Below are 11,659 nucleotides of genomic sequence, written 5' to 3'. Positions count from 1 at the left end.
AAGTAGCGCTCGAAAACAAAAGTCGTGCATAAGATCATCAGTGGCAGTGCACATAGTCGAAGAAGCCCATACCATTCAACGCGAAAATCTTGAAGTCTTGCGAAACTGCCTCACCTCTGCCCTTGAAGCAGCGTGGGCGAAAGTAACTACAAGTGGTAATCATTTCTTTATATATATGGGTGCAAGTGATACACCCACGTCGTGTTTCCGATTATATACAAAAGCGGTAATCATTCCACTTGTAGTTACTTTCGCCCACGCTGCTGGATGAAACCAGCAGTTGTCCTTTTTAAAAACTTGGGTGGTACGTGGACCACAGAAATGAAAGAAAATTACAAAGTTCCCTATCAAGTGAACGACATACACAACCGCAGAATTGTTTATAAATTTCCTAGCAACCATAGCAATCTTACGAACAGACCATGGAAACACTACAGTTCTAAAATCACATTCTCCATGGATTCCACAAAGTGATCGTTTCGAGTTATTTTCAGGTAAGAGTGCCGATTTTGTCAAAATATTATTCTGACAATTTTATTCAGACTTCTTGTTTCTTAAAGAACTTTTCAATTCATATCAAAAATATTATTTTAAAGCAATTAATGAAATTTTACAATTTTATCTATGACAATAATTTCGATTTTTTCAATTGATTGAGATATGATTTTTGTTGTCTCGTGAAAATAAAATATAAATCCTACATCAAAATGTTCCTTTCAGCATTCAAATTACCAAAGAAGATGAGTTGTGACAAATTAATTGAAGAAAAAAAATCAAGAATACAAAATCGGTCTTTGATAGCTAGGAACAACGAGAATGAAATGAAAAAGTGGCTGAATGTGTTGTAAGTAAATTTTTAGTTTCTAGTATCGCCGCTATGTAAACATTTCTGCTCTTAGTTGACTGCATTTAAAGTACTGTTTTCAAAGGTAAACATCCGGACTTCCTTTTTGACTTAAGGCCTTGCTTGTCATTTCTAAGGTTTTGTGTAAAATAAAACCTTATTCAAATCGGTTTACTGTCTCTGTCTATCGCAAGCATTTTTCTCGGAAACGGTTATAGCAATTGACACCAAAATTGAGAAATATGGACGCTTACGCAAGCAGTGATTTATGTCGAATTTAAGGGGGTGTACACTTTTTCGCCAAATAGAGTCATTTTAGGTATCAAATGAAACATCTAGGGTTAGTACTTTTCAAAGCAGGTTTTAGTTTTGACATTTGTTGGAAAGGTGGTAAGTGCGAGGATCGAAAGGCGTCATTTATTTCCTGAACTCACTCTCAGAAACTACCCAACCGAAAGATTTGAAAAAAATTAAGAGACTGACACTCGTATGGTACCTAGGCTCTAAAATTCCCTCTATACCGATATCTGTTCAAGTAAAGTTAATTAACTGCAAAACTCCCCTTTTGTTCATCCTAGATTCACCAAATTTTGCAGCAATGTATGCTATAGCATAGATCATGATCCTGAGTTTGAAGAGAATCCGCACTATTACTAACAAAATTATAATAGGTCAAAGTTGTTGCTTCTGTGCAAATTCAAGACTTTGAATGTCAATATCACGCGAAAGTAGATATACTCACATAATATATGCTAGGTTCTAGGAGGACAAATGTCCACTCAAATGTTTTTATTAAAGAAAGAAAACCTTGTTCTATTTATTTGGAGAAGAATATGACCACACTCGTTTATTGCAAATTTACCAATCAATTATGTTGAATTCCAAATGAGTGGTGACATTCCCTTACCTCAATTTTAAGAATTCACATTTTGCAAAATAAATAATGTAATATGACCCAACTACCAATAAGCCAATTTGAACATTAATGCAAGTGGAAAAATTGCAAGAGATAATCGATTAATAACCAAAAAAAATCGATAATACCAGACTGTATCGAAAAATTTGGTAAATCAAGCAGCAACAAGGCGATCGTTTCCGCTTTGAGCTGAGTGTTCTTTTTCTTAGTTTCATTGGCAATGAAGAGCCTCCTCACTGATGTTACCCATATTATGTTTAGAAACTGAATTTGGCTGGTTCATTGATTTCACGTCCTTGCCAAATTGATTTGCAGCAGATTGCAAAATCTAGTTATATTAATGTCAACAAGGGGAATTACCATTCGGTCCAGTGAGCAACAACCTAATGATAAATGAATTATCGTATGCGTCAATTTCATCAACTTTACTTGTTCAACACACGCCTTTCTGTCCGGATATAAAAATAGTAGCAAAAAATCATCCGATTTTAGGTTATAATCGTTGAACGTAAGTGAAAAATTGAATTTTCAAGAAATCCTAGTTCCTCCGATAGCGATTCACCTATAAATTAAAATGCAATTTGAGTTTTCGATGTCAGCAAAGTCAGTCTGCCAAATCGTGGGCACCATTTGCTGTTTTGCCATCCAAGCCATATTTTTAAGTAAAACAATTTACGCATATAATTTAAGATGTAATAAGTATATATTAGCCGCAAAAAATGCAAAACAACTTTAAAACAAGTTAGGAAACTGGACGTTTCGGGTATAAAAGGTTTTGGGTTTCCCTATGTGAGGAACTTTGAGCGCGTGGCAGTTGCACTTGCATAATATCTTAAAATTCAGCTGCGTCAGCTGCTATTTAGACATAGGTAACTCGATACGATTCACACTGCATCAAAGATTATTAGTAAATGTGAAGAAGTTCACCAAAAACAGATACAAATAAGGTTTTGTTTTAGACTATTAAAAAGTTTATTTGTTCAGATATCAGAATGGGACATATTTTGAGGCCTAGATTTCATACAAGCGCATGGCTCTGAATTTTCTCAGATTTTTCGGTTGGGAAGTTTCCGAAAATCAGTCTTATCTCACTTTAAATGTCCACATTTTGGCTTCTTACTAGCGCATGGAACTGGGGGAGCTCCTGGACAGGATTTCATATTATAGGCGGACGTGGAGAGTAAGAGAAAATCCAGGGGAAGCAGACACAACCGCGCCTCTCAACGAGAACACTACGTGTACCAAACGGATCGTAGACAGCCCATTGCAGAGTGAACTGGGGAAACAACGAAAGGAGGAAGGGGCATCTGAAGGAGACTTCACTCAGGTATTCTCCAGGGCTCAAAAGAAGAAGACGAAGAGGAACAAGAGACAACACGTCACACCATCAAAAAAACCTCTGCCTAAAATTAAGGCGGACACGAAGGACGAAGCAGCAAAAGCAAAGGTGGGGAGACGAAGAAGGACTAGACCGCCAGCTCTGCTTATGAAGCCGAGGGAAGGCAAAACTTTTGCGGAAATCCCCAGTGAAATCCGTTACATGAAACCCGAAGATAACGGAGCAGAAGTGTCTTCCTTTCGTAAAACGAAGGGTGGTGGAGTCCTAGTCGAACTAGGCCCAAAGACCATAAATAAGTTACGTTCTGTGAAGCAGTCAACGGGCTTCTGGGAGAAAAAGCTTTGGTTTCCAGCCTGGAAATTGGAGACTTTGATTGACCCACAAAAAAGGACGAGGTAGAAAAGGTCATCAAGGGCGAATGTCTGGAGGTAACCAATGCCCGTATTGGTATCACCTCTGCAAACTCCCGAGGCCAAAAACTCGCTGTGGTGGAAGTTGCCGGGCAATACGTGAGGCAGCTTCTAAACAGCGGGAAAATAAGAATTGGTTGGGTAATGTGTAGGATATGAATCCAGGCCGCCCCAACTAAATGTTACAGATGTTTGGATTATGGGCACACATCTGCAACCTGTCGGGGACTTGACCGAAAAACTACATGCCGTAAATGCGGTCAGGCAGGCCATAAAGCGAACATCTTCAATGAAAAGAAAAGCTGCGTCCTATGCAGGGACCTTGGCGCGTGATGAGAACATTGCGCACACTGTGGGCTCGGGGCGGTGTCCAGTCTTTAGAGCAGAATTGGAAAGAGCTAGGACGCGGTCAACATGATTCGCATCCTACAAATCAATATACACCGGAGTGCAACCGTTGACAGTTCGCTGCGGAAACCAGAGAGGGAAAATAGTTTCGGAAATGGCGGTGAGAACAGGACTGGTAGTTCTAGACACCGGATCCACCTCAACGTTCCGGCACCCGAGCTGCGAGGGAAGCATTCCAGATATAACCTTCGCGTCGGAATCACTGGTGTCGCTGGTAGACGGGTGGCGAGTCCTGGGAGACTTCTCGGCAAGCGGATACATTGCCTTCGAAGTGATGGACACAAACTCGCGGTTTGCGCCACCTCGGCGCTCTTTCTTTGCATGGAACGTCGCGAAAGTGAACACCGGGAGATTTGTCGAAATTCTTGGAATATGGTGGGCCGCGTTGCAGCCGACACTGTCGTAAATTCAGTTATGAACCTGCTAACGACGGCATCAAGACGTGGCAAACATATGTATTGGTGGATAGTGGAAATCGCAGAGCTCCGGAAGGAGTGTCACAGGCTCCGCCGCTTAACACACTAAGCTACCGGGAGGAGGCATATACAATGACGGAGTACAAATCAATCAAAAAGGGGACGGGAAACCTTGTTCACTTAAGGCCGAGCAGATAGACCGCATTGTAAGGGCACTATTCCCTGTGCACCCCGTATGGGATGATGACTTCTGCGTGGAGGAATGTCTACCTTTCTCTATAAAAGAGTTGGAACAGGCAGTCCTCTCTATGAAAAGCAAGAAGGCGCCAGCAGAGGTATACAACCTGGTATTCCAATACCGGCCAGACCTACTGCTCGGCGCATTCAACGCTTGCCAAAAAGAGAGCACTTTCCCTGCTCGTTGGAAGGTGGCGAGGCTTGCGCTGATCCACAAAGGGAAAGACGACCCCGAGTTGCCGTCTTCATACCGCCCACTATGTATGTATGACACTGCTGGAAAAGTGCTCCAAAAGCTCATCAGAAGTAGGCTCGCTGAAGCGATACGCGCTGCCGGAGATTTATCTCCCTAGCAGTTTGGGTTTAGAGCAGAGAAATCCACAATTGATGCTGTCATGCAAGTCGTGGATACCGTTCGACGAGTGGAGGCACATAGCCGCCGACCTCGACGGGTGGTGCTCCTCGTAACGCTAGACGTCAGAAACGCCTTTAATCTCGTAAGATGGAAAGACATTCTAGGCACACTAGACAATACTATCCACGTGCCGAAGTATCTCTTACGGATATTGAGGGACTATCTTAGGAACCCTGCTCTATGAAACACTAGAGGGTCAGGGGAGGATGGAGGTCACGTCGGGGGTAGCACGGGGATCCATCCTAAGACCGGACCTCTGGAATACTAGCTATGATAGTCTACTTAAACTCGAGATGCCAGAAGCGTCGCGCCTAATCGGCGGGGAGCCACAGGCGAACAGTCAACCTTTTCTACTTCGTATAAACGGAGAGTACCTGACTCAGAATTAGAAACGTAAAGGTGAAAGTGTTCCGCTCCGCAAAATCGGGCGACAACCTGGATCCAATCGACGCAGCATAGAAGCCCAACCTGTTGATAGGCTGCGACGCCAATGCAAGGCATATGCTTTGGGGCAGCTCGGAAATCAACGAAAGAAGTGAATAATTCTGTGATTTTATTATTAACACAAATCTATCAGTGTGTAACAGAGGCAGTATACCAACCTTCCATTTTCTCAGCTCGAAAAACTGTGACGTTAGGGAGGATGTTCGTGATATTAACCTACTAACCGACAATGAGATTCTTAGGGTGAAGAACTGGAAAGTATCTGACCAGATACCTTTCTCTGATAACAGTTGGATACTTTTCAGGATAGATTTCACAGCAGAGGTTTCCAATCCTGTCATAGACCCCAACAATCGACTGGAGGAAGTTTGGTCAAGTTATCAAGAACAAAAAAACAAGACATTTCCGCCGTGGTCCAATGAAGGTCTGTCCAACGTCAGGAAGCTGACCGGTCCTCCCTCAAAATACCAGAAAAAAGAACCAGACCTTTAATCTAGGGTTTTTTGGAATTTAAACATCCTCTAAGAAGTAACTGTGGATTTACCTGTGTGACAAAGCGCCAACGCAGTCTGTCCTTTGTTTAACTTTGCCTCATCGAATTTTGAATTTCTGCTGAGGTTGACACTATTACTGGCATTTCCTATTACCGTAGTTCGATGTCAATAATAATTTGAAGAACGTAGGTTCAGATTACTCACCCGAATCATATTAGATTAGTTAACGTCGGGAAAGGATCAGAATTGCGCGCGATTCTCCTCATTGTTCCATCCCAGTCGATTCTAACATAGACCCATCACCTCTCATCAACGTCAGGTAAGTTAAAACACTTCATACAAAAGACAAAACTCAACCCCGAAAAAACTTCCAATAAATTCGAATTAACTTGAAACCGACCAGACGCGCACTCGCTCCTCGAAAAAATGACAACGCTTTCATTACGATAAGATCCGGCAAGGTTTGAGACTTGAATAAGAAAGTGCTGCGTTACAACGCTGTCATGTTGCTCAACACAAAATGCTTACAGCATATCGCCCAGCAGCATTTGACTTCATTCAACAAACGTCAAAACAATAATATTTGGAAGTGGACATCAATTGCGCGCGGGCGTCTAATTTGAGTGATTTTTCATGTAAATTTTCAGTTGACAAGCGTCAATCCTACCGCGATTTTAATTACATACAGTTATTCATTATTGTTGCATATTCATTTATTCAAAATTATATTTTTGGGCGTGATATATTCCGGTCAAAGTGCTGACTGTTATGGTTCCGGAGAGAGGCTGTTCTGTTCATGTAGTGCGAACCAGAACGGTTAGGCAAAATCTATTTTTATAACGTTAGCTAAAAGAAAGCCTATCTAGAAATGAGTACAAGGTTAAAGTTGAAGCCGGCAGCCGCAGCTTAGGGTGTTCTAATGGGATTCTATTTGTTATTCACAGAAAACTTTATTTGTTTGTAATAAGTCTGCTGCTTCTGAACACGCAAATTAACGGGAGTTGGTCTTCGTTTTTTGAGTATATTTGGCCAAAGCGAACAGGTGAGTGCGGAAGACGTACCAAGCAAGGTCCGGATTTCAATCACACATCATTCTAGGGCGACTGTTCGGCGGCGATGTGCAATCCTTACCGCATGTGCCATTTGAAGTGGGAGAACGTGATGAGAAATTCATCTCTGAGTCCGCCAAGGTTATCGGAAGAAAGTTGAGCGAACTTGACTTCTGCCAGCAAAAAGTGAGAATCACATGTTGGATCAGGTTAGAGTGGTAACATTCCTTTGCTTCCAGATAATTCTGCTCCTCCGCAATTCATGCAGCTCTCTTGATGATGAGCAGGTGGGAAAGTTGGCAGTTCTTCTCATGAACTGCCAACTCCAATCAGAGGGGCGAAGAGGGTACGAGTGCACGGAGGGCATGGCGCTGGAACAGTGCACGTCCTCTATCCCGGAGGATGTCCAACAGCTCTACCATGACTTCCAGAACCGAGCAAAAACGATTTGCCTAGTCATCCGTCAGGACCAGTTCCGTGGCTTAGCTGAGATAACCGTCAACAATTTGATTGCGTCGACTCATGAAAACATTGATTTGATGACTGACCTCAAGAAGAGCCAACATGAAATGCAGCGGGTGAGCTTAAACGCGATCGAAGAAATCGCCGACAACGGTTTAAAGTTGCTTGAGCAACAGCAAGATCTCCTTAAAATCGCAGAAAGCCATCGTATAAATTCTGACCACAATTTGCAATTGGTGCTGCGAGAGCGAAATGTTTTAAAAGCTGGGCATATGGAGATTTCTTCAGTGATAATGGATTTGAAGTCACAAATGCGTAAGTTCGGAAAGCAAGGAATATTTTCAGGGTAATTAATGGAGGCTTTCGTTCTAGAGACGAGTTTGGCGAATTTTCGGGATCAGAGTGGACGTGCAAATGAAGTGTACAATGCGCTGTTGGGTGATATTACAGAACTGCATGGGACAACTGAGAAAATTGCACAACGTTTGGACGAAGCCAGCCGTTTGATTCTCGAGCAGCATAAGCTCGCAAAAAATGAATTCCAGGAGACTGTTACGCAGCTGCGAGAAGTGAATGATATCGTTGACAAACTATCGGGAGTTGTAAAGGAATTCCAAGATAGTTACAAGGAAAAGATGCAATGGTTGCGATCGCAAATAGGCGGATCAGAAGGTGAGTGTGGAATTTATTCTTAAACCGCACAAACTTACCTTTGTTTTCCTAGAAACCTTGATCAAACAACTTGGTACAATCTCAATCCACGTTGTTTACCTAATGGTAGGCATGCTGTGTCTGATATTTGTAAATGCCGAAATGCTGAGTCGCGTCCTTTTTCTGTTGATTGTGTTTCTTAATATGGTCGCCGTTTCCTATCAGCTCATCCAGCTGGACATATCAATACTGACACAAACGATTGCAGTTGTTCTTGGGAGTAAGGTTCATAAGCATCTCAGTTTCGGTTTGGCTTAAAAACTACTCAACCATTTCAGCAAAGTACGCTTATTCTCTTCTACAAAAATTTGATTGGAAAAAATGCTTCGAAATCAATCGAAAAACAGTGGTTGGAAAAAATCCGCTGAACCAGGAGTTTTCAAAGAATAACAGCATCAGTAGGGGCAGCTTCGGGGATGTTCGCACAACTCGAAGTGAAATTTCAACAACTGCGCGCACTGCAATTCACTTCGACAGGAACAACAATAACAACAATGTTGACGAGGATGAAAACGAGGGTGCGGCAATTGGAAGGCGAACTACTTTGCCGCCAATGCCTTATACGCAGATCAGCAATGGCGACGAACAATTTTCAGATCGAAGCAGAAGGTAAAGAATACTTTTATTTAACCATTTATAATTACAAAACAACGACTAATGCATGTAATTTCTCATAATTCGACAGCTCCACACCCTTCTCAGGTCGGTCATCATATTCCGTTGGTGGCGTTAATCGGTGCAAAGCACTAACCGCTCGAGGAACTCAGTGTCAGCTGACAGCAGTGAAAACTTATTGTAGAATTCATGAAAGACCTTCGTATGAGCGATAAGACATTGTTGAGCATTTAAGTTACTTCCTTAGACAGTAATTGTGTGATAAGTCGGTGTTCCATGAAATTCAAACTATTTTGCAACAATTGTTTTACAGATATTTATTTTACGCGGTGGGCTTTGTTATGTAGAAATCTGTGAAAATGTTTATTTTTATTAGGGTAATTTTTATTTATATGGAAATGTATTGTATACGTGTTTGTTAGACAAATGGAGAAATATATTCGTGAACAAAACGCCTTTCCAATATGACGCCGCCTCCCGCCTTGAATATTGACGAACTAGGTATAGCGTAGGTCGTGGGTAATTTTTGACTACATTACTATGGGCTCGGTCATTCGTGTTAAATCCGGTGAATTTTGACCTTTCATGGATTTAGTAAAATGAAGTTATCTTGGCTTGGGGTACCCAAACGGAGTAAAGCCGCGATTGACGGTCTCCGCGGAATTTGGTTTGAGTACCATTGTGATGAATGAAAATTTGTTCGTCAGTGAAAAACCTCGATTATCCGGCAGCCTTGTTTCTTAGAGCAACCTTACATCGTCAGTATTCCACAAGTCTGATCTCAGCACAAAACGACAAAATTATCGTAAAGCGAACGAGACTGATAAATATCCAAAAGTTTTAAATAAAATCTGTGAGTCTGGCTGAGTGTAGTGCAGTGATTAATCGAAGCATGACTTGGGAATGGTTGCCTCAATTCGAATGCATGCACTCACCTTTCCAAATAAAAGTTCTCAATAAAACTTATTTTTGTATTTATTGAGTTGAAGATTCCTTGCCAACTAATAAAATCTTTCTTTTGCCGGTTCACTTATACTAAACATTTCTTACCTTAGGTTTTATATTTAAGGAAAATGTTACAATCGTTCCTCTGCAATTCCCCTTGCAAATACCTTGTCAAGCTCTTGGTCGTGACTGACGTCAGTCTGAGTGGATTGTGTAAGGGCACACATCAGTCCATCAGTTTCTTCTCATCAGTCCATTTTCAATAGAAATATCCTAGACGATCACTTTGTCATAATCTTGGACCCCATACGGTAAAGGGAGCAAGCTCCGGGTCATTGGTCCAAGGAAAACATACTTTCAACCAATAAGGAAGCATACCTTACCAATTCCAGGTGGAAATATACACTATAGATAGATGTACCTCCTTCAACTTCGAGAGGAAATATAAGGTACAGAGAATATTGCTATTCTAACGGAGAGCCACGCGGCAATTAGTGTAATTAGTAATTAGGTTCTACCAGGAAAATTGAAAATTGGAATGGGAATCCCTTAACAGAAGGAACATGCTCAGCTCGCTCTGGATACTCTTGGTCCCAGGCCACATTGGGTTAGAAGGCAATAAGGTGGCATACCAGCTGGCAAGGAGAGGTTTAGCGACGCCACTATACGGGCCAAAGCCATTTTGTGGAGCCGAAAATGGAGTTCATGGCTACTACACTAAAAAAACGAAGAACAACGCCTGAGGGAACTGTACCAGACGAACTTACCACTAATGGAACTGGTGGTCAAGGACGGATACGAACCCAAGCATTCGAAAGATTATGCAAACCTCACCAAAAAGAACTTCCGAATCATAATGGTCTCACTAGTTCCTGCAGGCTAAACTATCACCTGGGAAAGCAAGGGATATCTTCTGACACTATCTGTCCATCCTGTGAGGAGAGTGATGTTCTGGGACAGTATACGGCACTTGTGCAAAGTTAGTTCAGGCGGCTGGGAGAATATACAATACCAGACGGCAAACACTTGAAAGTAGGGAACATAACAAAGTACCTGTCGGTTATAGGCTTAAACGACACACTCTAGTTTATAGGTATATTATAACCAATAATGTTGCACAATAACTCTTTTTGGACCCAGCGCGACGTTCCTTGACAATATTGTTATTCCATTGTTTAAGACTTGTAGTGGAGAGCCTCTTCGACGATTCGCCGCATAGTTTTTCGCTCACACCAACAACCATCGACAATTTTACGTTCAACCCTAAAAAATCAGCTCCTGAGGCGAGGAGAGAGGTTTTTCCTCGCCGTTGTTGCAAAACCTTCATTGGGCTTCTTCGATTCATTATACTTTGCAACGGCATCATACACGAAAGACAGAAAGAAAGAATTTCGTTATAAAGAACAATTGTTTGAACGCCAAAGAAGAAGTTTCGAAAATAAACTACGAGCGGAAATGGGAACGAATGCCAGTAAGTGCCGCGTGCGAAGCCCTTTACGACTGTTTGGACAGAGTAATTCTATTTAACGGAGGACATGTTGAAAATTCAGTGATGAGCGTTTGTAGAGAACTGAATTAGCTAAAATTAAAAAAAGTCGGGAAACCGGAAGCTGGACGCTTCAGGTATGAAAAATTTTGTATTTCTTTTATTAAAACATTTGAGTAGACATTTGTCCCATTAGTACTTAGCACGTAATATATGCATATATTATATATTTCGCGTGATATCGACATTCAAATTCTTGAATGTGCACAAAAGCGACAACTTTGACCTATTATAAATTTTTTAGTGATAGTGCGATTTCCACCAAACTTGGTAGGATCATGTTCTTTCGTGATTCTAGGATGGGTTCCATGAAATCCTATTTGGAGCATAACATATCAACCACACTTACGCGCTATCGCTGCCGGTTCCTGGCAATGTGTTTCAGCTCCCCCACAGATTTCCGAAAAC

General features: G+C 41.7%; 1 protein-coding gene across 3 annotated transcripts; it reads left to right on the top strand.

Moving 5' to 3' along the window:
• Nucleotides 1-416: 416 nt before the first annotated feature.
• Nucleotides 417-9,151, top strand: LOC119652482 (protein brambleberry-like). 3 transcript variants are annotated; one of them, XM_038056657.1, is made up of 9 exons: nucleotides 417-494; nucleotides 721-844; nucleotides 6,868-6,965; nucleotides 7,022-7,158; nucleotides 7,212-7,749; nucleotides 7,807-8,106; nucleotides 8,159-8,365; nucleotides 8,424-8,754; nucleotides 8,831-9,151. In XM_038056657.1, the coding sequence occupies exons 2-9, from the start codon at nucleotides 741-743 to the stop codon at nucleotides 8,973-8,975; spliced, it is 1,860 nt and encodes a 619-aa protein (XP_037912585.1). In that variant the 5' UTR covers nucleotides 417-494; nucleotides 721-740; the 3' UTR covers nucleotides 8,976-9,151. The 3 variants fall into 3 exon arrangements, with proteins under 3 accessions (XP_037912585.1, XP_037912584.1, XP_037912587.1); XM_038056656.1 differs by lacking the exon at nucleotides 417-494 and having other exon boundaries at nucleotides 512-844; XM_038056659.1 differs by lacking the exons at nucleotides 417-494; nucleotides 721-844 and adding an exon at nucleotides 6,499-6,802.
• The last annotated feature ends 2,508 nt before the right edge of the window (nucleotides 9,152-11,659 follow it).

The sequence above is a fragment of the Hermetia illucens genome, chromosome 3 (assembly GCF_905115235.1).
Source record: "Hermetia illucens chromosome 3, iHerIll2.2.curated.20191125, whole genome shotgun sequence".
Classification (NCBI taxonomy): Eukaryota; Metazoa; Arthropoda; class Insecta; order Diptera; family Stratiomyidae; genus Hermetia; species Hermetia illucens.
The sequence above is the reverse complement of the archived record's forward strand: the minus strand, read 5'-3'. Positions and strand labels throughout refer to the sequence as shown.